The following is a 25,443-nucleotide window of genomic DNA, read 5'->3' on the forward strand; positions in this document are numbered from 1 at the left end:
ATGGGAAAAGAATCTAGAATAGAGTGGATATATGTATATGTATAACTGATTCACTTTGCTGTATACCTGAAACTAAGACAACACTGTACATCAACTATACTCCAAGAAAAACTTTAAAAAATAAAAGAGCAAGCACTGAAGAAAGAAAGAAAGAAAGAAAGAAAGAAAGAAAGAAAGAAAGAAAGAGATGAAAGAAAGCAAATATCCCTAGTGCAGAATCATCTTAATCACAGGGAACAGATGCTGCGTGGAATCCCTTCATACACTGGAGGTGTCCTCCGGTTCAAGGGGCACTTTGGGTCTCTATGGCGGGTGAAGGTGGGAAACATTTAGAGCCCTATATTCATTGCCAAAGGGCAAAATGACTTTAGTATTGTATAACTTTCAGGAAATGTTTCAAAGCATAATATACACGGACAAACTGCAGGCTCTGTAAATGTGCAGCAAGGCGAATGCAACCAGCAGCTGGAGGAAAGAATAAAACAGTAACGGGGACATAGAAGCGCCTTCTTTACGCCTGTTTCCAGCAGGGACACAAAGATTGCCCCAGGCGAAGGGAACTCAGTTAACTCTATGTTGTGTCAAGCGTTGCACCTTCAACATTAGGACACAAATAAGCTGGAAGTGAAAGGAAGGGAACAGATACCTTGTGCAAATAGTAACACAAGAGCTAGAGTAGCTATATTACTACCACACAAAGCAGACCTTGAGAAAAAGAGAATAGTAACAAATAAAGTGGATCATTTCCTCATGATAAAGAGAAATGATTATTTGTATCTTTTCTCCCAGCTTTCATAAGATGTAGTGTAACATTGTGTAAAGGATCGTTTTTATTTGCTTTTCTAATGCAGACCCTTAGAGTCACACAGTAGAGCTGATGAAGGAAAATTCTTAATTGAAAAACCAACAACAACGACAAAAAACTCCTGCATTGCCGGAGGTTATGGAAAGGGGTCGTAGGTAATGGTTGGTTGATAAATGCTTACAGTCAGGTGGAACTGAAAGATAGAAAGTGAAACTGGAAAGACAAGATAGAGCGTTGTTGCTGCAGAACAGCATGCTTGAAATTGAGCTGATGTGGATATTGAAGACGTTGGTGATGAGGACGTAGAGGACTGTTTGTGGAAACAACTGAAGTGGAGTGAAGGAGGGATGGAGGTCAAGAACCTGAGTACAAGTTCTTAGATGCGTTTAAAAATAGGCGGAGGAGGATAAGTGGACTTAGGAAAATCAGCATCTTGCAAGGCCTAATGAAATTACAGGGTTAGGACACAAGTAATGGAGACGGAAACTGTTGGGTGAAAGTCTGATGGAAGAGGTTGAGGTCACCTGACGCCGGCTCTTCCCTCACTGCTGTGGGACAGCCAGACATCACGTGCTCCCCAGTGTGCTGTAATCGGCAACAGAGAACACTGCCCATAAACTAGTCTTGATGAAAAGGTGAATCAGAACTAATCACACCTGTAGATCAGCTACGAGCTCATAGCACACCTAAGGGATCGATTCATATTTCAACTGAAAACGTAATCAGCCAGGGACTTCGCTGGCGATTGCGGGTGGGGGTGGGGGGAGGGGTGGGCACAGGTTCCATCCCTGGTCCGGGAACCTGAATGCCAAACAGTGTGGCCAAAAAAAAAAAGAAAAGAAAAGAAAAGAAAAGAAAAGAAAAGAAAAGCTCAGCCAAACCAGAATGTGGGTAATTCTCCAGGAAAGAAAAATGGTGTACTTTCTGTAACAATTAAATGATATGACTCAAAGTGGAGATTTCACACAGACATACTTCGGAGGTATTACTGGCTTGGTTATACAGAATTGACATAAAAGAAAGTCACAGTTTTTTTTCTTTCCCAGTGCATATGAAAGTTATGCTTACTCTACCCTGCAGCCTACTCAGTGTGCAATAGAATTCTTTCCAAAAATGCAGTATACATACTGTAAGTAGCTCCTCTGCCCTTTTCTGTTTGTTCCTCCCTGTTTTCCTTAGACCTTAATCAATAAAGATTAGATCATTAGGCAACATTTAACTTGGCTCCTGATTTCTGCTTTTCTAAATATACACAACACCTTACTTAACCCACTGATTCCTTTCCTGGATTCAAAGGAATAAGAATGAATAAGTAGTTTAAGGGAACTTCCTGGTGATCCAGGGGTTAAAACCCTGTGCTTTCACTGCAGGGAGCATGGGTTCAATCCCTGGTCAGGGAACTAAGATCCTGCATGCCACATGGCACGGCCCAAAAAAAAAAAAAAGAGAATTCAGTAGTTTAAGAATGACTGACCCTCTACCCCTAGCTTCTCCTTAGTAAATTTGCAGGTGGACCACATGGGCAATAGAACATCCAATTGCAGGTGGACCACACAAGCAAGACAGCATCCCTGGGAAGACAGGGAGAAGTCAGCAGGCCTGCAAGCAATGGAAAATGACAGAGATCTGACCTCCTGCCGGAATGATTAATGGAGCTGGCATCCCTTTTTCCCTTTAAAAATTGTCATGGTTGAGCAAAGTTGTCATGGACACAAGTCCACCTTCTCCCAAGATTGCTGGCTTTTCTGAATAAAGCATCTTTCTTCGCTTCCAAAGCTTGTCCCTTCATTTATTGTCTGTTGCGCGGTGAGCGGCTGAACCTGCCTTCGGTTACAAATCTAACTGCTGGGCTAGAATAGCCCAGGCTACTTGTTGTCACAGCCGGACAGTGTGTAAACTTTCCACAACAGCTTAAGCCACTTCATTTCATCCTGTGTGGTTGGCTTAAAACAAACAAATAAACCAACAAACAAAAAACCAAGAAACTTACAGTGTTGTAAATCAACTATACTTCAACTTTGTAAAAGGTTACTGGAAGTGTCAACTACTACGTGTAAGTCCCGCTGTGCTGGTTAGTGCCCAGGGTTTTAGCCTGCGGGTCGCTTGCTGCAGATCATAACCTAGTCAGCCCCTCAGCAGCGCCCTCTCGTTCCCCCAAGCGGCCTCACCATCCACTTCCTGCTCCCAGGTTTTCTCTCCTAAAGAGTAGAGCTCTTACATCGCTCCCTTCTCTGCTTGTGTGCTCAGCTCACCTGTTTGAAGAAAGGAACCAAGTCACATTCCTCTCTCATCCCTTTGTGCAAGACTGCACACAGGCACGATGTATTTTCAATGATATTCATTTATCTATTTCTTTATTTAAAGGATAGTTGATTTACAGTGTTGTAATGACTTGTGGCTTGAATTAACACCAGAGATTTTAAGCGTCCCTTTTCCTGGTTGGGGTCCAGCTGTGCTTGGATGTGTTTCCCACATTGGAGTGTCCTCAGGTGATGGGCAGCCTGTGGAAAGTGGAGTAGTGTAGGAAGACTGGGAGGGAGCAGGGCTGTGGGTGGGGTCCTCAGTTTTACAGCCCCCACTCCTTAGGGTCCTTGATGGTCAAATGAATTCAAGTCCCCAGGAAATACTCAATAACCAACCCATAATAAGAACAGGAAAGCATTTTTTTTGAGCCAAAGTAAGCTCTACAGCCTGGCAGGCAGCTTCTCAGACAGCTCTGAGGAACTGCTCCATTGAAGCATGGCTTTCAGCAGAGGCTTACACCTTATCCAAACAAAGAACATACATCAGACATGACAGGGTGTTTCTTCAAGGCTTCAAAAGAGATGGACTTAGTACTTAGACAGCGAGACAGCAGGACCCTGCAGTCTGGGAAGGGAACCTATCTCCCAGGGAGTGTTACCATACACGCCATGAGAAGGGAGTTGTTCATCCTTATCTTCAGAGCAGACGTTCTTCGCCTCAGTGGTTAAAGCAGATGTGCTGTGAGGCTTGGACAGGCTGGTTTAGTTCACACGAAGTTTGGACTGAACCATATAGAAGCCAAAATGACTTCCCCACACCTCAATACGTAAACATTTTCTCCAACACAAGCGGATAAAACTCGTAGAACTATATAATCCAACGACTCTACTTCTGAGGATTTACCCAGAAGAATGGAAAGCACACTGGAAGAGATATTTGTATACCCGTGTTCAAAGCAGCCTTATTCACAATAACTAAAACATGAAAGCAACCCAAGTGCCCACTGACCAAGCAATGGATAAGCCCATGCGATATGTGCAAAGGATAGAATTTTATTCAGCATTAAAAAGGAAGGGGATTCTATCACATGCTACAACACGGATGAACCCTGTGGACAGTCTACTAAATAAAATAAGCCTGACAGGAAAGGACAAAGAGTATATGATTCCACTTAAACGAAGTACCTAGAGTGGTCAGATTCACAGAGACAGAAAGCAAAATGGTGATGGCCAGGAACTGAGGGGAGAAAGCTCGGGGAATGTTGTTGAATGGGTACAGAGTTGAAGTTTTGCCAGATGGAAAAAGTTCTGGAGTTCAGTTGCACAAAATGTGAATGGACTTAACACGACTGAACTGTGCACTTAAAGATGGTTAAAATGGTAAATTTTATGTTATGGGTATTTTACTGCAATACAAAACCTCTCAGGACCATCCCCTGAGGGTAACCACAGAACAGTCAAAGGCTGATAGCAGCCTTGCAGACGCTCCACGCCCACCCAACCCCATCCCCACCCCAACCACCCAGGGGTTCAGGGCTGTCTTCTGTGCACTGTGACTCCCCGCTTCGGTGTTTGGAGATGCGTCAGCTCCAGCCCAAAACTCACCCTCACTGACTCTGCTCCAGTGCTCCAGGCTCTGCTCCCACATCCAGTAAGTCTTGGGAAACCCCTCTTCTGTAGGAGACGGGGCGCTGAGTTCAGATCCGCCTAAAGAGACCTCTGCAATCCAAGTGTGCAGTGGGGTCAGCCTGGCTCCCGCCTGAGGGTGGCAAGTCCCATTTTCCACATGGAAGCAGAAGGAGTTGGGAGCTGTGTGTGTGTGTGTGTGTGTGTGTGTGTGTGAAAAGAGGTGTATGTGTGGGAGGGGTCTGATTGGATCAGTGTCCTGATGATCTAAGACTGTATGTGACTCCTATACAAACAATATTAATAATTGCCCATATATAGGGAGTGGGGCACGTGGACCGCTGATTTCAGTCTTCACTGTACTGTCTTCCCTGCACATCTGCAGGTTCCTCATCTGCAGATACAGGGGCGACTGGAAGGAACTTGAGCATCCGTGGACTTTGACGTTCATGAGAGGTGACTGTAGGGTGATTTATACTAAATCACTTTTGGGTTGCTGCCCCCAGCAGCTCCGTGAAGCTGGCTCTGTTATTCATTGTTGGATAGCAATTTAAAAAATGGTGGTAAAATACACATAACATAACATGTACCGTCTTCGCCATTTTTAAGTGCAGAGTTCAGTAATGTTAGGTATCGTTACATTGCTGTGCAACCAGTCTCCAGAACACTTTTCATCTTGTAAAACTGAAACCGTGTCCCCATTTAACAATAAGTCCCCATTTCTCCCTCACCCCAGACCCTGGCAGACCACCATTCTACTTTCTGTCTCTGTGAATTTGACTACTCTCATTTCTTCACAGAACTGGAATCATACAACATTTGTCTTTTTGTGACTGGCTTATGTCACTCAGCATAATGTCGTCAAGGTTCGTCCATGTTGTCACATGTGTCAGGGTTTCCTGAATTCTGACTAATATTCCACTGTAGGTGCAGACCATGTTGTGTTTATCAGTTCCTTATTTGGGTCACTTCCAGCTTTCAGCTCCTATGAATAAGGCTGCTATGAACACGTGTGTACAAATATCTCTTTGAGACCCTATTTTCCGTTCTTTTGGGTGGACGCTTGGAAGTGGAATTGCTGGATCACGTGGTAATTCCATTTTTAGTTTTTGGAGGAAACTCAGCAGCTACAATACAGCAGCATCTACACCTCCCATTCCTACTCACAGTGAACGAGGGCTCATCATAGCATCCAAGCAAGAAGAAAACAGAGGTCCAGAGAAGCACATGACTTGTTCCAGGGCACAGGGCTGGTGGTGGAGCTAGGATTCTCATATATTGTCCCGGGCTTTTCAACCCTTCCTCTTAACCAAAATGCTAAACTTGGACTTTGGCGTGTCGGGGGTGGAAGCCCCCGATGGTAACGTGTGTTCGCTGGGTCAGCCTAGCCCCACGGAGCAGTGTGGTGAGGAGACATTCCACGCCTCAAAGTCTAGGGAACAGAGACCTGACGTTTCTGATTCAGAATGAAGGTTCGTCCTCCCTCCCTCCCTCCAGGCACTTGGGAGGCCACTCTGGTTGGATGCTTGGACTGAGCTGGGCTTGCGTCTGTCCCTACAAATTCCATCTCATTCTGCCTCAAAGCAGAGTTCCAACTCCATGTCACTCTGCAAGCAATGACACAGAAAGATATCAGGTCTCAGGATCCTTGGTGAAGACATGTACAGAGTCTGAGCTCTCTGATCACCAAGCCCCTAAAAGAGTCATGTCACACGTATCAGGGAAGGGAGGGAATAAAGATGATGATAATTTCCCCTGTGTTACACAGGAAAGGAGGACAAAGACGCTGTGTAGGTTGTATGAAATCAGACAAGCTCATACGAAGCTGTACTGGATTGGAACCAGCAAAGCTGGTTGTTTTCAATTCAAAAATCATCATTCTTATCCACTCAACTTATACCAATTAAGCAGCTACTGTGTGCATCAGGGGATTTGTTGGAAGCTTTTGCCTCTATAGGGGCAGCAAATTTTGCTTTCTAGGCTCTTTGGCTGGTCTAATAATGAGATTGACATGAGACATTTTAACAAACAATTTGTATGTTCGGGAGCCCCATAAAAACTCCGAGGCTCAAGACAATCAAGCCGTTGAGGCTTACCTGCTCCCCTGAGCTAAGGAGAAACAGGTAGGGGTCTGGGCCTCCAAAGGGGAGGAAGACATCCCACAGGAGGATGGGAAGAGCAAAGGCTCAGTGAACAAATGTGCAGACAAGTCTTTCTGAGATAAAAAGTTACCGCTGGTAATAGCTCTCTTCCTGGAAGAGGCCCCCTATCTGAATTATTGTAATAAATTAAATGAGAGGCAAAGAGCTTTTCCTGAGTCTGCTCTGTCTTAATTGCCTTCGGCTCAAAGCAGTCCACTGGCCTAAGTGGCACATTTTGGGGAGACGTAATCTGCTCCCCCTCACTTCTCTTCATAAAACCTTCCAGTAACTTTGAAATATATTAAATGTCTTATTTATGTTTAAGAAACCACAGCTCAGAGATGGAGAACTTGCCCGATGTATCTTTTACCAACTGCCCCCCCCATCACTCCCTTACCCCATGGAATTGGACCCCCAAGGCCAAAGGCAGATGGACATTCTTGACGACTTTGTGTCTTGTTTTCTCGGCAGATCGTAGTCTCCACAACTATGTCTAGGACGCTGCGTCAGTATGTTCTCCAGTTTGGTCAGAAGCTGGTCCGCAGGCGGCCGCTGAAACCCATAGAGGAGTCTGAGAGTCCCAAGGCCCCTGTGAACACCCTAGACCTGGTGGTCTTGGGTGTGGGCAGAAGCCTGGGAGCTGGTGTGTATATCGTGGCTGGTGCAGTGGCCAAGTACATAGCTGGACCAGCGATCGTCATCTCACTCTTGGTGGCCGCTCTGTCTTCTCTGTTGTCTGGGCTCTGCTATGCAGAGCTTGGAGCCCGGGTACGACGCTCTGGTTCTGTGTATTTCTACAGCTATGTCACCATGGGACAACTGTGTGCCTTCATCATTGGCTGGAATCTCATACTGTCTTCATTTATTGGTGAGATGGTGGGGAGGGGAAAGACATGGGGCTTAAGATCTGGAAAACTAGGATGTGGGATTGGAGTCCTCATTCATTCACAGACACCTTGTTATTGAACTTGCAGGGGGTGAAGAGGATAACAGTGGCAGGAAAACCCCACAACTTCATTCTAGTCAGGTCTATTCTGCTTTCCTTAAGTAATGGACCAAGAACCCAGAAGGAAAGGGAAGTGTAGGGAGTGGGTGAGAGGGAGGCATGTCCCACAGGCTCATCCCCTCACCATTTTCAAGTCTTTGCTCAGCTATTGTCCTCCTGGGATTTTCCTGTACCACTTGGTTTAAATTTTCAACCCTCATCTCCCAGGCCTCCTGGTCCTACTTCCCTGTGTTCTTTTTTTTTTTTTTTTTTTTTTTTTGCATAATATTGATCTCCTCCTAGAATATCAAACAGATGACCTATTTTGTGATTTATCTGGGTCTGCTCTTCCCATCCCAAGGAGAGAAACTCTTTGAGATTAAGTACTTTGTCCATTTTTTGATTTTTTAAAAAAATACATCCCATGACACATGGTAGGGGATCAATTAATTTTGTTCATGAATGTTCTTTTGCTGCTGCAGCCACTTCCTTTGTGTCCAAAGCCTGGAGCTACGCCTTTGACAGCCTGATTGGAAACCACATCTCTCAGGCGTTACAGGGAACTTTCTCTGCGCATATGCCCGACTTCCTGGCCACGTTCCCAGACTTTGTTGCGCTGGGCCTGGTGCTGTTAATGATTGGTGAGAAGGGGTCAGAGCTAGGATGGGGAGAGTAGGGTGTGGAATAGCATCTGGGGAGGGGAAGCCTCGGGTGGCAGAATGGTGGCGGATTAGGACTGGAAAGAAGGGTGACAGGAAGGGGTGACATAGACCACTGTTTCCCAGCCTGGCACCATTGACAGTTTGGTCTGGATCATTCTTGGTATGGGGGGGTCTCTTCTGTGGATAATAGGGTTTTAAAAAAATCATTTTTGGGTGTAGAGTAGCATCCCTGGCCTTTACCCACTAGATACCAGGGATGCCCACCCTCCAAACTGTGACAATCAGAATATCTCCAGACATTGCCACTGTCCTTTGGGGGACAAAATCTTCCCTGCTCAGCATTATGTACTTAGACCAAAAAGTTTCTTCCTCTGTCCTGAGATCAAAGGTGTTTTTTTCAATTGCAAGGAAATTATTATAGCATAAATTAACCGTTTATTAGTCTTATCCCCTGCTTTATTGAGATATAATTGATATACAACATTGTATAAGTTAAGATGTACAGTATGTTGATTTGATAGACCTGTGTACTGTGAGATGATTGCCACAATAAGAAATTAACCATAAATTTAGTGGCACTGATGACATTCATAATGTTTTGCAACCATCACCTCCATCTAGTTCCAAACATGGTCTTCACCCCAAAGGAAACACCACTGCCATCGAGCAGTCCATCTGCCCAATACCCCCTGCCACCCAGCCCTTGGCAACCACTCGTCTCCTTTCTGTCTCTGTGGATTTCATTATTTTGGTGTTTCATATTCCATCTCATCCACAGGAATACTCGTTCTGGGAGCTCAAGTATCATCCCTGGTTATCAAAGTGTTCACGAGCTTGAACGTTTTGGTTCCAATCTTCATGATCATCTCTGGCTTCATTAAGGGGGATCTGCACAACTGGCAGCTCACGGAGCAGGACTACACATTGGCCACATCTGGATTCAATGACGTCCATAGGACTGGAGGGTACTCTGGTCCATAGTAATGCACGTGGGTGGGAGGGAGCAGAGCTGGGAACATGGTGGGGACTAAAGAAACCTGGGCTGGTAAATCCAGAGGATGGGGGTGCTGGGGCCCAGGACTCGTGGTGTGAACTGAGGCGTCCAGTAGAGATGGCTGAACACACCTCACCCATGTTCTTCCTCATTCCTTCTCTCACCATAGCTTGGGTCCGCTGGGTTCTGGAGGGTTTGTGCCCTTTGGCTTTGAAGGGATTCTCCACGGAGCAGCTCTATGTCTCTACTCATATGTTGGTGTCGATGCCATTGTCACTACAGGTAACATGGTCATGTGTGTCCCATCAGGGGTTTGGGCACAGTTTGGGCTGCCCTTGGGCATAGGGGTTGGTAGAAGGTGAGCCAGATTTTGGTGGTACAAGAGGGAAGGGGATTTTGTGCTTTCCTCCAGTGTGTTTTCCTGACACAATACATCCACCCGTTCTGCAGGGAAAGAAGCCCTGAATCCTCAGCGATCCATCCCCTTGAGCATGGTGATCTCCATCTTCATCTGCGTTTTGATTGATTTTGGTCTCTCAGCAGCCCTCACCCTCATGGTGCCCTACTACCAGATTCATCCTTACAACCCTTTGCCACAGGCTTTTCTCCACGTTGGGTGGGACCCTGCCAGATATGTCATGGCTGTTGTCTTCCTGTGTGCTCTTTCATACAGGTCAGTGTTAACGCTTTACCCCATCGACTGTCAGAGTCTCAGGGATCCTTTCCCTCGGCATTGAGACAAGAGGGCAAGGTACCTTACCCCATGTAGACTAGGGAGCAGATGCCCCGGTCTGTCCTGCTTCTCCTCGTTCTCACGCATGTTTTCATTTTGCCTTCCAGCCTCCTGGGTGCCATGTTTTTCATGTCTCAGTTGATCTATGAAATGGCAGAAGATGGGCTCCTTTTCCAGGGACTTGCTTGGATCCATGCTCGCACACGCACCCGCATCGTGGCCATCGTGGCTTCTGGAAGTCTTGCAGGTAAATAAACAAAACCCATTTCTCCTTTGATCAGTTTCCTTAGCTTGGATATTTCCTCCAGTTTCTCATTCTCTCCGCACCTTTTTCTGCCCCCATTCTAGGGCTCGTGGCATTACTCTTCAAGCTCCGAGATACTGTGGAACTCCTGTTAATCGGGGTCCTACTTGCTTACTTCCTGGTGGCTTTCTCTGTCCTTGTCCTCAGGTGAGACTCCACTACACCCTGACTGGGAGCCTTGGACTTGGGGGGATGAGTGGCGAGCTAATCTTCATCTGCCTTCATGCTGCCTTCTCAATGTCCTGCTCTGCTTAAGGCAGGAAGGAGTTGGATTAGGCTGTCTGGTGTTGGATGAGTAGGGGCTGCTGTGAATATTGCCTTAATACTTTGTTTCCTTTTTTTATAAATTTGTTTATTTATTTATTTATTGGGATGCGTTGGGTCTTTGTTCTTGCCCATGGGCTTTCTCTAGTTGCGGCAAGCGGGGGCTACTCTTTGTTGCAGTGCATGGGCTTCTCATTGCCACGGCTTCTCTTGTTGCGGAGCGTGGGCTCGAGGCACGCAGGCTTCAGGAGTTGTGGCATGCAGGCTCAGTAGTTGTGGCTCACAAGCTTAATTTCTTCACCGAATGTGGGATCTTCCTGGAGCAGGGATCAAACCCGTGTCCCCTGAATTGGCAGGCGGATTCTTAACCACTGTGCCACCAGGGAAGTCCTGCCTTCATATTTCTAATTCAGGTACCAGCCAGACCAGAAGTTAAGCAAGCATGAGAAAACAAAGGAGGAAATTGAGATGGAGCCTTTAGTTGAAGGAAGTCCTTTAGAATCTGTACCTGAAGCAGGAAACTCAAGGATTCTAAAGAGTCTGTGCGACCCTATCAACACCACTCCCACGCTGACGTCTGGCCAGATTGTCTACGGATGTGCCTCACTGCTTGGTGAGCAGTGGGATTGCTCTTTGGTGGTCTTCTGAAATTGACAAGATGGGGTGGGAGTGTGTATTTTAGCATTTGTGGAGTCTTGGAGATATGCTGGCGCTTCATGATGTGAGCAGTTTCAGGGAGGGCTGTGACCCAAGGCCTTTACACATGTGGCTTCTGGAGGTGAGCCTGGGCTCCTCCCCCGTGACCCTTGCAGTTCTCCTGCTGACCATCCTGAGCCTGGTGCTGGCCTGGTGGCCCAGCCGCGTGTTCTCTGGAGACCCCGTGTCCACAACAGCGGCTGTGCTGCTGCTGCTGCTCATCGTGGGGGTCATGGTCATCATTTGGAGGCAGCCCCAGAACCCCGCTCCTCTTCCCTTCAAGGTAGGTGACCTCATGTGCCCAAGTGTCCACCTTTAGTGAGTGCAGTCTGCATGCTTTGAGGTCTAAACATCCTTTGCTGGACCAGGGAAGAAGGGGAGTTTCTGAAACCAAGGGACCCTTCCCTGATCCACACTCAGTGCTTTACATACCCAGTCTCAGTAGGCACTGAACACACAGCCTCAGTAGGACTGGAGTCTTCCTGCCCGTGTGGGGTCGGGGTCTCCCTCTCAGATGTCTGTGATGTGCTCAGGGATTAACTGACTTTGCCCTCAGGTCCCTGCTTTGCCTGTCCTCCCCCTGCTGAGCATCTTTGTGAATGTTTACCTGATGACACAGATAAACATTTGGACCTGGGCCATATTTGGCATCTGGAATGCCATTGGTAAGTGGCTTTCTGGGATAAAGAGGCTTCTTGAGTGACTGAACCCAACCCTATTTCTACTACCTCTTCCCCAAACTGTGTCAGATGCCATAATAGCAGGCCTGCTGGGCATTTGTAAGTGGGGAGAGCACCTACTTTTCCTTCTTATTGTCTCATTTCCCTACTAGGGTTTGCCATATACTTTGGATACGGGATCCGACACAGCTTGGAGGAGAACAGTGACCAACAGCCACCAGCCTCCACCCCAGACTCTTGACTAAAACATCCCCAGGGCTTATTCACAAGAGCCAAGACATGGAAGCAACCTAAATGTCTATCTACAGAGGAATGGATTAAGAAGATGTGGTACACATATACAATGGAATATTACTCAGCCATAAAAAAGGATGAAATATTGCCATTTGCAGCAACATGGATAGACCTAGAGGTCATGATACTGAGTGAAGTAAATCAGACAGAGAAATACAGATGTCATATGATATCACTTATATGTGGATCTAAAAAAATGGTACAAATGAACTTATTGCAAAACAGAAACAGAATCACAGATGTAGAAAACAAACTTATGGTTACTGGGGGAAAGGTGGGGGGGCATAAATTGGGAGATTGGGATTGACACATACACACTATTATATATAAAATAGATAACTAATACAGACCCATTGTACAGCATAGGGAACTCTTCTCAATAATGGCCTATATGGGAAAAGAATCTAAAAAAGAGTGGATATGTGTATATATATAACTGATTCACTTTGCTGTATACCTGAAACTAAGACAACACTGTACATCAACTATACTCCAAGAAAAACTTTAAAAAATGAAAGAGCAAGCACTGAAGAAAGAAAGAAAGAAAGAAAGAAAGAAAGAAAGAAAGAAAGAAAGAAAGAAAGAAAGAAGGAAAGAAAGAAAGAAAGAAAGAGATGAAAGAAAGCAAATATCCCTAGTGCAGAATCATCTTAATCACAGGGAACAGATGCTGCGTGGAATCCCTTCATACACTGGAGGTGTCCTCCGGTTCAAGGGGCACTTTGGGTCTCTATGGCGGGTGAAGGTGGGAAACATTTAGAGCCCTATATTCATTGCCAAAGGGCAAAATGGCTTTAGTATTGTATAACTTTCAGGAAATGTTTCAAAGCATAATATACACGGACAAACTGCAGGCTCTGTAAATGTGCAGCAAGGCGAATGCAACCAGCAGCTGGAGGAAAGAATAAAACAGTAACCGGGACATAGAAGCGCCTTCTTTACGCCTGTTTCCAGCAAGGACACAAAGATTGCCCCAGGCGAAGGGAACTCAGGTAACTCTATGTTGTGTCAAGCGTTGCACCTTCAACATTAGGACACAAACAGGCTGGAAGTAAAAGGAAGGGAACAGATAGCTTGTGCAAATAGTAACACAAGAGCTAGAGTAGCTATATTACGACCACACAAAGTAGACCTTGAGAAAAAGAGAATAGTAACAGATAAAGTGGATCATTTCCTCATGGTAAACAGAAATGATTATTTGTATCTTTTCCCCCAGCTTTCATAAGATGTAGTGTAACATTGTGTAAAGGATCGTTTTTATTTGCTTTTCTAATGCAGACCCTTAGAGTCACACAGTAGAGCTGATGAAGGAAAATTCTTAATTGAAAAACAACAACAACGACAAAAAACTCCTGCATTGCCGGAGGTTATGGAAAGGGGTCGTAAGTAATGGTTGGTTGATAAATGCTTACAGACAGGTGGAACTAAAAGATAGAAAGTGAAACTGGAAAGACAAGATAGAGCGTTGTTGCTGCAGAACAGCATGCTTGAAATTGAGCTGATGTGGATATTGAAGACGTTGGTGATGAGGACGTAGAGGACTGTTTGTGGGAACAACTGAAGTGGAGTGAAGGAGGGATGGAGGTCAAGAACCTGAGTACAAGTTCTTAGATGCGTTTAAAAATAGGCGGAGGAGGATAAGTGGACTTAGGAAAATCAGCATCTTGCAAGGCCTAATGAAATTACAGGGTTAGGACACAAGTAATGGAGACGGAAACTGTTGGGTGAAAGTTTGATGGAAGAGGTTGACGTCACCTGACGACGGCTCTTCCCTCACTGCTGTGGGACAGCCAGACATCACGTGCTCCCCAGTGTGCTGTAATCGGCAACAGAGAACACTGCCCATAAACTTGTCTTGATGAAAAGGTGAATCAGAACTAATCACATCTGTAGATCAGCTATGAGCTCATAGCACACCTAAGGGATCGATTCATATTTCAACTGAAAACGTAATCAGCCAGGGACTTCCCTGGCGATTGCGGGTATGGGTTGGGGAAGGGGTGGGCACAGGTTCCATCCCTGGTCTGGGAACCTGAATGCCAAACGGTGCGGCCAAAAAAAGAAAAGAAAAGAAAAGAAAAGCTCAGCCAAACCAGAATGTGGGTAATTCTCCAGGAAAGAAAAATGGTGTACTTTCTGTAACAATTAAATGATATGACTCAAAGTGGAGATTTCACACAGGCATACTTTGGAGGTATTACTGGCTTGGTTATACAGAATTGACATAAAAGAACGTCACAGTTTTTTTGCTTTCCCAGTGCATACAAAAGTTATGCTTACTCTACTCTGTAGCCTACTCAGTGTGCAATAGAATTCTGTCCAAAAATGCAGTATACGTACTGTAAGTAGCTCCTCTGCCCTTTTCTGTTTGTTCCTCCCTGTTTTCCTTAGACCTTAATCAATAAAGATTAGATCATTAGGCAACATTTAACTTGGCTCCTGATCTCTGCTTTTCTAAATATACGCAACACCTTACCTAACCCACTGATTCCTTTCCTGGATTCAAAGGAATAAGACCCTCTACCCCTAGCATCCCCTTAGTAAATTTGCAGGTGGACCACATGGGCAAGAGAACATCCAATTGCAGGTGGACCACACAAGCAAGACAGCATCCCTGGGAAGACAGGGAGAAGTCAGCAGGCCTGCAAGCAATGGAAAATGACAGAGATCTGATCTGCCGGAATGATTAATGGAGATGGTTTCCCTTTTTCCTTTAAAAATTGTCATGGTTGAGCAAATTTGTCATGGACACAAGTCCACCTTCTCCCAAGATTGCTGGCTTTTCTGAATAAAGCATCTTTCTTCGCTTCCAAAGCTGGTCCCTTCATTTATTGTCTGTTGCGCGGTGAGCAGCTGAACCTGCCTTCGGTTACAAATCTAACTGCTGGGCTAGAATAGCCCAGGCTACTTGTTGTCACAGCCGGACAATGTATAAACTTTCCACAACAGCTTAAGCCACTTCATTTCATCCTGTGTGGTTGGCTTAAAACAAACAAATAAACCAACAAACAAAAAACCAAGAAACTTACAGTGTTGTAAATCAACTATACTTCAATTTTGTAAAAGGTTACTGGAAGTGTCAACTACTACGTGTAAGTCCCGCTGTGCTGGTTAGTGCCTAGGGTTTTAGCCTGCGGGTCGCTTGCTGCAGATCATAACCTAGTCAGCCCCTCACCAGCGCCCCCTCGTTCCCCCAAGCGGCCTCACCATCCACTTCCTGCTCCCAGGTTTTCTCTCCTAAAGAGTAGAGCTCTTACATCACTCCCTTCTCTGCTTGTGTGCTCAGCTCACCTGTTTGAAGAAAGGAACCAAGTCACATTCCTCTCTCATCCCTTTGTGCAAGACTGCACACAGGCACGATGTATTTTCAATGATATTCATTTATCTATTTCTTTATTTAAAGGATAGTTGATTTACAGTGTTGTAATGACTTGTGGCTTGAATTAACACCAGAGATTTTAAGCGTCCCTTTTCCTGGTTGGGGTCCAGCTGTGCTTGGATGTGTTTCCCACATTGGAGTGTCCTCAGGTGATGGGCAGCCTGTGGAAAGTGGAGTAGTGTAGGAAGACTGGGAGGGAGCAGGGCTGTGGGTGGGGTCCTCAGTTTTACAGCCCCCACTCCTTAGGGTCCTTGATGGTCAAATGAATTCAAGTCCCCAGGAAATAATCAATAACCGATCCATAACAAGAACAGGAAAGCATTTTATTTGAGCCAAAGTAAGCTCTACAGCCTGGCAGGCCTTCTCAGACAGCTCTGAGGAACTGCTCTGAGGAATCTGTACCTAAAGCTGGAACCTCAGAGATTCTAAAGAGCCCGTGTGACCCTCTCAACACCATCCCAACTCTGACATCTGGCCAGATTGTCTACGGATGTACCTCAGTGCTTGGTGAGCAGTGGGATTGCTCTTTGGTGGTCTTCTGAAATTGACAAGACTGGGTGGGAGTGTGTATTTTAGCATTTGTGGAGTCTTGGAGATATGCTGGCCCTTCATGATGTGAGCAGTTTCAGGGAGGGGTGTGACCCAAGGCCTTTACACATGTGGCTTCTGGAGGTGAGCCTGGGCTCCTCCCCCGTGACCCTTGCAGTTCTCCTGCTGACCATCCTGAGCCTGGTGCTGGCCCGGTGGCCCAGCCGCGTGTTCTCTGGAGACCCCGTGGCCACAACAGCGGCTGTGCTGCTGCTGCTGCTCATCGTGGGGGTCACGGTCATCATTTGGAGGCAGCCCCAGAGCCCCGCTCCTCTTCCCTTCAAGGTAGGTGACCTCATGTTCCAAAGTGTCCACCTTGAGTGAGTGCAGTCTGCATGCTTTGAGGTCTAAACATCCTTTGCTGGACCAGGGAAGAAGGGGAGTTTCTGAAACCAAGGGACCCTTCCCTGATCCACACTCAGTGCTTTACATACCCAGTCTCAGTAGGCACTGAACACACAGCCTCAGTAGGACTGGAGTCTTCCTGCCCGTGTGGGGTCGAGGTCTCCCTCTCAGACATCTGTGATGTGCTCAGGATTAACTGACTTTGCCCTCAGGTCCCTGCTTTGCCTGTCCTCCCCCTGCTGAGCATCTTTGTGAATGTTTACCTGATGATGCAGATGATCTCTGGGACCTGGGCCCAATTTGGCATCTGGAATGTGATTGGTAAGTGGCTTTGTGGGATAAAGAGTCCTCTTGATTGACTGAACCCAATCCTCTTCCCACTACGTCTCCCCAAACTGTGTCAGACACCATAATAGGAGGCCTATTGGGCATTTGTACGTGGGGAGAGCACCTACTTTTCCTTCCCATTGTCTTACTTCCCTACTAGGATTTGCCATATACTTTGGATACGGGATCCAACACAGCTTGGAGGAGAACAGTGACCAAGAGCCACCAGCCTCCACCTCCCAAATGCTTGACAAAAACATCCCTAGTGATGAATCACCTTAACCACAGGAAACAGATGCTGTGTGGAACGCCTCCATGCACTGGAGGTATCGTCTGTTTCAAGGGGCACTTTGAGCCTCTGTGGCGTGTGAAGGTGCAAGGCATTTAGGGATCTATATTTATTTCCAGTGGACAAATGACCTTAATGTTGTATAATTTCTAAATATTCTTTTCAAAGCATAACATACATACAAAAATGCACGCTTTATAAGTGTGCAGCACGATGAAATTTCACAAAGAACGTGCAACCATGTAATCAGCAACTGGAGGAAGAAATAAAATATTCCCCTGCACATCAGAGGCTCCCCTTTGGGCCTCTTTCCAGCAAAAATACAGAGCCTGCCACATTGGAAGGAAAGTCAGGTAACTGTGAACTGTGTCAAGTGTTGCACTTTAAATATTAGAACACAAATAAGTTGGAAGTAAAAGGAAAGGGACAGATACATTGTGTGAACAGTAACACAAGAAAGCTGGGCTAGCTATGTTCCTATCAGACAAAGTAGACTTTAAGAAAAGGAGAATCATAGCAGATAAAGGGGATCATCTCATCATGAGAAGAGAAATGATCACTTTTTCTTCTCCCCCAGCTTTATTGAGACATCATGTAACATTGCATAAGTGATTGTTTTTCTTTACTTTTCTGTCACAGACTCTTAGAGTTACGCAGTACAGTTGATGAAGGAAAGTTCTTAATTGAAAACAAAACACAATGAAAACCACCGGCATTGTCCCAGGTGAGGGAAAGGGGTGGTAAGGAAGAGTGGGTGGATAAATGGATACAGTTGAGTGGAACTAAAAGATAGGAAGCCATACTGAAAAGACATGATGAAAGGTTGTTGTTACAGAACAACATGCTTGAAACTGAGATTATGGACATTCAGGACTTCATTGGTAATGAAGTAGAGGATTGTGTGGGGGGATGAACAGCTGCGGTAGAGTGACGGCGGGACGGAGGTCACAGCACTGAGCAGGAAAGTTATTGGATGAGTTAAAACAGAGATGGAGGAGGATAAACAGAATTAGGCAAATTAGGAAAATCACCACCTTGCACGTTCTAAGGACATTACAGGCTTAGGAAGCAATTAATGGAGACTGAAACTGCTAGGTGAAATTTTGTCGGAAGAGGACGACCTCACCTGATTATTGTTCTACCCTTACCGACGTGGGACAACCAGACATCGTGTACTACCCAACGTGCTGTAACAGGCAATACAGAACATGGCCCTTAAAATAGTCTTGATGAGAAATTCAATCAAACCTTCTAAGTTCTTCCGACTGGTCTAAGAATTAAATTGACATGAAAGAGATTAATAGGACAAAATCAAACAAATGTTTAACAGCATGTATACATGGGAGAGACCCAGGAAAATTGAGTAACGTGCCCAAATGGCCAAAACCCTTGCCTTAAATACCATTTTCAGTTAAAGACAAGAGAGGATGTTGGGGGTAGTGGTTTGGGACTTGAAAGGGGAGGAAGGAAAAGCAAGTGTTTGGCAGACACATTTTAGCCAGGCCGGGCAGAGACAATGGACACAGAGGGGACTCTGATCTCCAAGTCTCACTGGGGTTCCCCCACCACGCATAGCTCATATTCTTTGCAGACATCTCTGGCGATAACTCTGTTCTGGGAATGGGTTCTTTATCTACATTCTTTAGGGGTAGGCTAAAAAAAAAAAAATCCTCCCCGAGTGTTCTGTTTCTTAAAAATTATCAGCCTGAATTAATCCTCATGCCAAAGAGCACATTTTGGGTTTTGGCACATTTTGCTTCCCTACATCAGTTCATTTGTAACTGCGGTGCGAGCCAAAACGGATGCCTCACTTGTAATTTGCATGAGAGAAGAGCAGAGTGCAGTGATTCATTTTTTGTGGTCCGAGGGTGTCCATTATTTATCGAAGACTCTGTGTGCAGTATAGAGAAGGTGTTTTGTCGCAAGGAAGTGTGTATGGATGCATAGAGAATTTCTGTGGAAGAATGGAAGGTCGCACAAGTGTTACCCATCAAGAAGGTGCCGGATGCCTGTCCACGGCTGATGACAACACTGAGCATACACGTGAAATGAGTCTGTAGATAGAAAAGTGACAGTGGATGATGTGGCAAATCATTTGCAAATCAGCCATGTCTCTGCCTATGAAATAATCCAGGACAGACTTAGGTTTTGAAAAGTTTGTGCAAGGTGGGTACCAAAATAACTCACGGTAGAGCATAAACAGAAGCGTTTGGATATCTGCAAACAAAATTTGGACCAATACTCTCAGGAAGGTGAAAGTTCCTTAAAGAGAATCAGTACTGGTGATGAGACATGGATTCATCATTGCGAGCCTGAGAGTAAACAGCAGAGTGTGGAATGGAAACATCCTCAACATCCAACCATCAGCTGGAAAATTGACGCTTACAGTTTTCTGGGATTCTCAAGGGCCAGTATTGAAACATGATCCGGAAAAGCGTTCAACAATCACAGTGCTCATTACAGTGAGATGCTTATTGAAGAGCTGAAGCGTAAACTTTGAATTAAACGCAGAGGACTGCTATCCAAGGGCGTTGTGATCTTGCATGACAATGCATGTCCTCACACTTCTGCCCACACTGTTGACATTCTGCAAAAACTTCATTTTGAGGTGTTAAAGCATCTCCCTATAGTCCTGATCTTGTTCCATTGGACTTTCACCTATTTTGTCCCCTGAAAGCAGCCCTATGAGGACAAAGAGTCACTTCTGATGAAGAAGTGAAGACAGTGGTACATTCATGGCTCGCAACTCAGCCTAAAACATTTTATGTTTTTTATTTTTTTTATTTTTTTTAATTTTTTTTTAAACTTTTTGTTTTTATTTATTTATTTATTTATTTATTTGGCACACAGGCTTAGTTGCTCCGCAGCATGTGGGATCTTCCTAGAGCTGGGATCGAACCCATGACCTCTGCATTGGCAGGCGGATTCTTAACCACTGCGCCACCTAGGAAGCCCCTAAAACATTTTTTAATAAGAGAATATGAAAGCATGTTGACAGATGGACAAAGTGTATTGAAAAGCAAGGAGATTGTGTCGAAAAATGATGCTTTTGTCTTTTCTAAAAGTCAATTAAAATAAATTCTACAGGCAGAGTGCAGATAATTTTTGACTTACCCTCGTATCTGTAAATATATATATAATCAAAATATAACCAATATTTTCGTTTGTGTCCTGATATAAGTAGAACAGATTCTTAGTGAACTTATGTAAATAATTCTATTGCCATAAAAATGAGAATACTCACTAAGAGTTTCTGAATTCTGGAGTGATCAGCTAGGGGAAAAAAAGGTAAGTGTTTTACCTCTGCTTACAAAAGTATAATTTACCAAATTGCTATCAATCAGAATAAGCTGAAGGGAAAAGGTTTCCTTATATCTGGAAAACAAAGATTACAAAGCCAGTCATATTTCAGACAAAAAGTTACAAACCTTGTAAATCATATTCATTAGTTCATTCCATCCGATGTGACTACTTCTTGTTGGTCTTGATCTTTCGTTAGCAGTTATATGAAGCTAACATGAAGTTACCCATTAAAGTTCCATCATTTCTTACCTAGTCTAGTGGTACAATCTGCAAGTTCTCAGAACCGATATTTGTCAAAAAGTCTATGAATCTTCTTGAAGTATTTTTGCAGAAGCATCAGCATATAACAACAGCTGTCTATAAATGACAAAAGACTCAAAACGCCATGATTAAAGACCTGATTATAAGGCAATTGACAAGGAAATTTGGTTATTTCTGTGACAAACAGTATGTTAAGATAATAGCTAGAGTCATGATTGATAACATCTTACCAGGACATGTCAGATTTTTAGGAATTTCATATAATTTTTAGAACACCTATTAATAAGACTTATCCATCCAATATAAGCTAAAAAGTTCATCCTAAAAAGGTTTATCATCACTTGATGACAACAATACCCATGTAACTTAACAAGTCAGTAAGTCTAACTGTAAGGAGTTCAATATGTCTCTTTGAGATGTTTAGGAGCTCTCTGAAAAAATCCCCAATTAGCTAGAGGTCAAAAAAAACCAAAACACAAAAACAAACAAACAAAAAAACATCATTGAGAATTTGATTTAAGGATGATTTTCAAAGCTAGCAAAAGGTTTTAAAACATGTAGTCAAATAGGATCATGGGCCACTGTAAAACTATGCTTAGTTTTCCACCTACCAAAGTGACCATAAAATACCTCTAAGGCAAATACAGAAAGTTACAACAGATTATTAATGTTATCAGAATCAGAGAGACAACCAAACTCTAGTTTGCACCAGCTTACCTTTAATATTAAAATTCATTCACTCCATTCTCATCTTAGCCAGTCCTGACCGTGAACAGAACTCTTTTCTCAGAGTTCTCTTCCCAGAAGCTTCCTGTAAATTCCTTTTTCACATTCAGATTTTGTCCTTTGCTTCTCCCCCCGCCCCACTTTAATCTCTCCTTTGGACAAAATTAATTTCTTTCCTTTAACAAAATGCAAGTCCTTTCCTTATAACTTTTCAAAAATTTCCTTGCACACAAAGATGTTTTCCTTCATCAGAACTTCCTAGGTGGCTCAGCGGTTAAGAATCCGCCTGCCAAGGCAGGGGACACGGGTTCGAGCCCTGCTCTGGGAGGATCCCACGTGCCGCGGAGCAACAAAGTTCTGTGCTCCACAACTATTGAGCCTGCGCTCTAGAGCCCGTGAGCCGTAACTATTGAGCCCATGTGCTGCAACTACTGAAGCCCACACGCCTAGAGCCCGTGCTCCACAACAAGAGAAGCCAGCACAATGAGAAGCCGGTGCACCACAATGAAGAGTAGCCCCTGCTCCATGCAACTGGAGAAAGCCCGTGTGCAGCAACGAAGACCCAATGCAGCCAACAAATTAATTAATTATTTTTAAAAAGGTGTTTTCTTTCATAATTTTAATAGTTATGATTACATACATTATTCACATTCTTAACTCTTAGAAACTTTAATTTCTAGGGAAAACCAAGAAGTAAGCAATCGTGAACTATTTGTTACCCCAGTATTTTAAAAAATTGAAGTATCATTGCTTTACAATATTATAGTAGTTCTAAATATACAGCTAGTGGTTTGTATTTTTACAGATTATACTCCATTAAAAGTTATTACAAGACAATGGCTCTAATTCCTTGTGCTCTATGACATATCCTTACTGCTTATACATGTTATACATAGTGGTTTGTATCTCTAAATCCCATACCCCCAGCTTGCCGCTTCCCCCTCCCTCTCTCTACAGGTATCCACTGCTTAGTTTTCTGAATCGGTGAGTCTGTTTCTCTTTTGCTATATACATACATTTGTATAACTTTTTAGATCCCACATATAATATTACACAGTATCTGTAAAAATACTGAATCACTATGCTGTATACCCAAAACTAATATTATGAACCAACTCTATTTCCATAAGTAAATAAAGAAGCAATGAATTAGACATCCATTCAGGAAGAGAAGCACCTTTGTGGGTGTGGTGGGATATAGCTCCATATGCCTAGGACCCTGGAGGAGTCTTGTCAATCTGTGCATCTGGGTAACAGGCTGACAGACCTCTCTCTGGGCTGCAGAACCTGCAGAGCCAGGGAACCTGCCCAGACCCCTCTTATGGGGGTGGGGGTGGTGGTGGTGATGGGAACCTAGAGAGTACTGACCTCGAGATTCCCATGCAAGGGAGAGAATTTACAGAAGGTCAGCCTTCCCTAGGGGGAGATTCTGGCATGTCTACAAAGTAGTCTGATCAAAGCAAAGTTTTGCAGAAAGTTTTCCCTCCCGCACATGAGGAAATATCTCCTAGGTTGATCTCCCATCACAGAAAAAGCAAGTGGTGAGTGAGTGATTGCTCAGCTACCCTCATTATGCAACACACCGCTGGAGAAACCTGTTTCTCTACAGCAGCACCCAGAGTCCTGAGGCAGGACCTCCACGGCAAGGGAGAGGAGGGATATTGGAAAAGTGGCAGATACACATTTCAAAGAGTGATTGCTCTCAACAGAGTCCAGTTAGGAGCCTCTGGGTGTACCACACCCAGGGATCTCCCTACTGGGTCCACAGGCATCCTCAATGCCTGAGGGCTAGACCCACACGTCACCCCACTCTTCCAGGTCTCCTTGTGTGAGCTTCCACCTGCAGCAGCCACAGGAGCTGTAGTAGACAAGAAGCACCACTCAGAAAACTGACCGCCTGCTATGGGCAAGGGTGCCACAAGCTTGGGCTATAGCACCACCCCTGGAAAACCAAAGAGAGGCTGGGAGCCAGTCTGCTGAGTTGTAAGACCAGAGAAGACAGAAACGCTGAAGCGTTCTCTCACAAGAGGAAGCAAGAAGAGTGGAGCAGGTGGACGGATACAAAGACAGAGAAAACCACAGATAACGAACGACACCGCCGTGGGAGAGAATACCCCAGCTGGAGGTAACTGGCGAGGACTGAAGGAGGTTTGAATGTGACAGCACCAATGGAAAACTACAAAAATTATGAAAAATCAAAGAAACATGCCATCACAAAAAGAAAATAATATGTTTCTGATAAGCTACAACACGGATGAACCTTGTGGACATTACACTAACTGACATAAGCCTGGGAGGAAACGACAAAGACTGAATGGTTCCACTTCCGTGAAGTCCCTGGAGTGGTCATATTCACAGAGACAGAAAGTAGAAGGGTGATTGGCAGGAACTGTGGAGGAGAAAGGGGGAATTTTTTTTCTCTTGGGGGGTACGGTTGTTTTACAGTGTTGTGTTAGTTTCTACTGCACAGCAAAGTGAAGTAGAGGCCCCTGTGCTATACAGCAGGTTCTCCTTAGCTACCTATTTTATACGTATTAGTGTGTATACGTCAATTTCAACCTCCCAATTCATCCCACCCCCCGTCTTGCTTTCCCCCCTTGGTGTCCATATGTTTGTTCCTACATCTGTGTCTATTTCTGCCTTGCAAACCGATTCATCTGTACCGTTTTTCTAGATTCCACACATATGGGTTAATATATGTTTTTCTAAAAGGGGGAGTTTTTGTTTAATGTGCACAGCTTCAGTTTTGCAAGATGAAAAAAGTTTGGGAGTTTGGTTGCACACAATATGAATGTTCTTAGCACTTCCGAACTGTACACTTTAAATCATTAAAATGGTAAATTTCACGTTATATGTATTTTACCACAGTAAAAAGCATCTCAGGACCATCCCCTGAGGCAAACCACAGAAGAGCCAAGGGCTGATAGCAACACTGCAGACGCTCCCTACCCCGAACCCCATCCCCACCCCAACCACCCAGGGGTTCGGGGCTGTCTTCTGTGCACAGGGACACTCCCTGCTTCGGTTTTTGCAGATGCATCAGCTCCAGCCAACACAGCGTAAACTCACCCTCACTGACTCTGCTCCAGTGCTCCAGGCTCTGCTCCCACATCCAGTAAGTCTTGGGAAACCCCTCTTCTGTAGGAGACTGGGCACTGAATTCACATCCTCCTAAAGAGACCTCTGCTTGTGGTTGCCCAGGGTTATTTTGCAAAATTGAGACTTAATGTGCTTCAGAGAGTTTAGATAAACACTGGCCAAGATTACTGGGAGTCAAAAATATAGATACATTAAGGTATGGAAAAGCATCCACATAGAGCACTTGAACCTCCTTAGAACCTGTTTGGAGAAAAAAATATCAAGTGTACTAAATCTAACTAAGGTTATTACAGTCTGGCTGTTTGAAGCATCATTTTCCCCTCCTTCTGTCTTTTTCCCACTTTCCAATGTACTCAAGAAAACTGAAAAATTGTAATGAATCAATTTTAAATATTTTATTTCCTAAAAGGTTTTTTTGCCTGTTGTAATATGCAGGACCCTTCTCCTTTGATGGGAGAGACAGGTAGTTACCTGAATCTAGGTTGAAAAAGTTATGTAAAAAGAAATTATAACAAAAGGGATACTCTGCTTTTCAAATCCTTGCTTTCTCTTAATCTAGGTAAGGCATATCCAATATAAATATGTAAAGAAGAAAAATAAAAGTTGTCTACATGGAAGCAACTGGTGTTCCTTGGTTGTCCTGTGTTACAGTTACCCTGGGATGAAATAATCGATGCTGCTAAGCAAGAAAACCAAGTG

The 25,443-nt window shown here is 44.5% G+C and overlaps 1 protein-coding gene across 1 annotated transcript; it reads left to right on the plus strand.

Annotated features, from left to right (window-relative positions):
- Nucleotides 1–7,156: 7,156 nt before the first annotated feature.
- On the plus strand, nucleotides 7,157–17,348 carry LOC130838174 (cationic amino acid transporter 3-like). Its single transcript, XM_057710915.1, has 12 exons — nucleotides 7,157–7,174; nucleotides 7,287–7,683; nucleotides 8,283–8,441; nucleotides 9,241–9,427; nucleotides 9,626–9,738; nucleotides 9,907–10,129; nucleotides 10,297–10,436; nucleotides 10,538–10,640; nucleotides 11,171–11,370; nucleotides 16,513–16,679; nucleotides 16,952–17,060; nucleotides 17,227–17,348. The coding sequence occupies exons 1-12, from the start codon at nucleotides 7,157–7,159 to the stop codon at nucleotides 17,346–17,348; spliced, it is 1,938 nt and encodes a 645-aa protein (XP_057566898.1).
- Nucleotides 17,349–25,443: the final 8,095 nt, after the last annotated feature.

The sequence above is a fragment of the Hippopotamus amphibius genome, chromosome 16, assembly GCF_030028045.1.
Source record: "Hippopotamus amphibius kiboko isolate mHipAmp2 chromosome 16, mHipAmp2.hap2, whole genome shotgun sequence".
NCBI classification, from domain to species: Eukaryota; Metazoa; Chordata; class Mammalia; order Artiodactyla; family Hippopotamidae; genus Hippopotamus; species Hippopotamus amphibius.

Excerpts from the sequence above, each read along its gene's own strand:
- LOC130838174 (XM_057710915.1), top strand. Across the intron at positions 9,739-9,906 it reads CGATGCCATTGTCACTACAG|GGAAAGAAGCCCTGAATCCT; the intron begins GTAACATGGTCA and ends CCCGTTCTGCAG. Across the intron at positions 10,437-10,537 it reads GGCTTCTGGAAGTCTTGCAG|GGCTCGTGGCATTACTCTTC; the intron begins GTAAATAAACAA and ends CCCCCATTCTAG.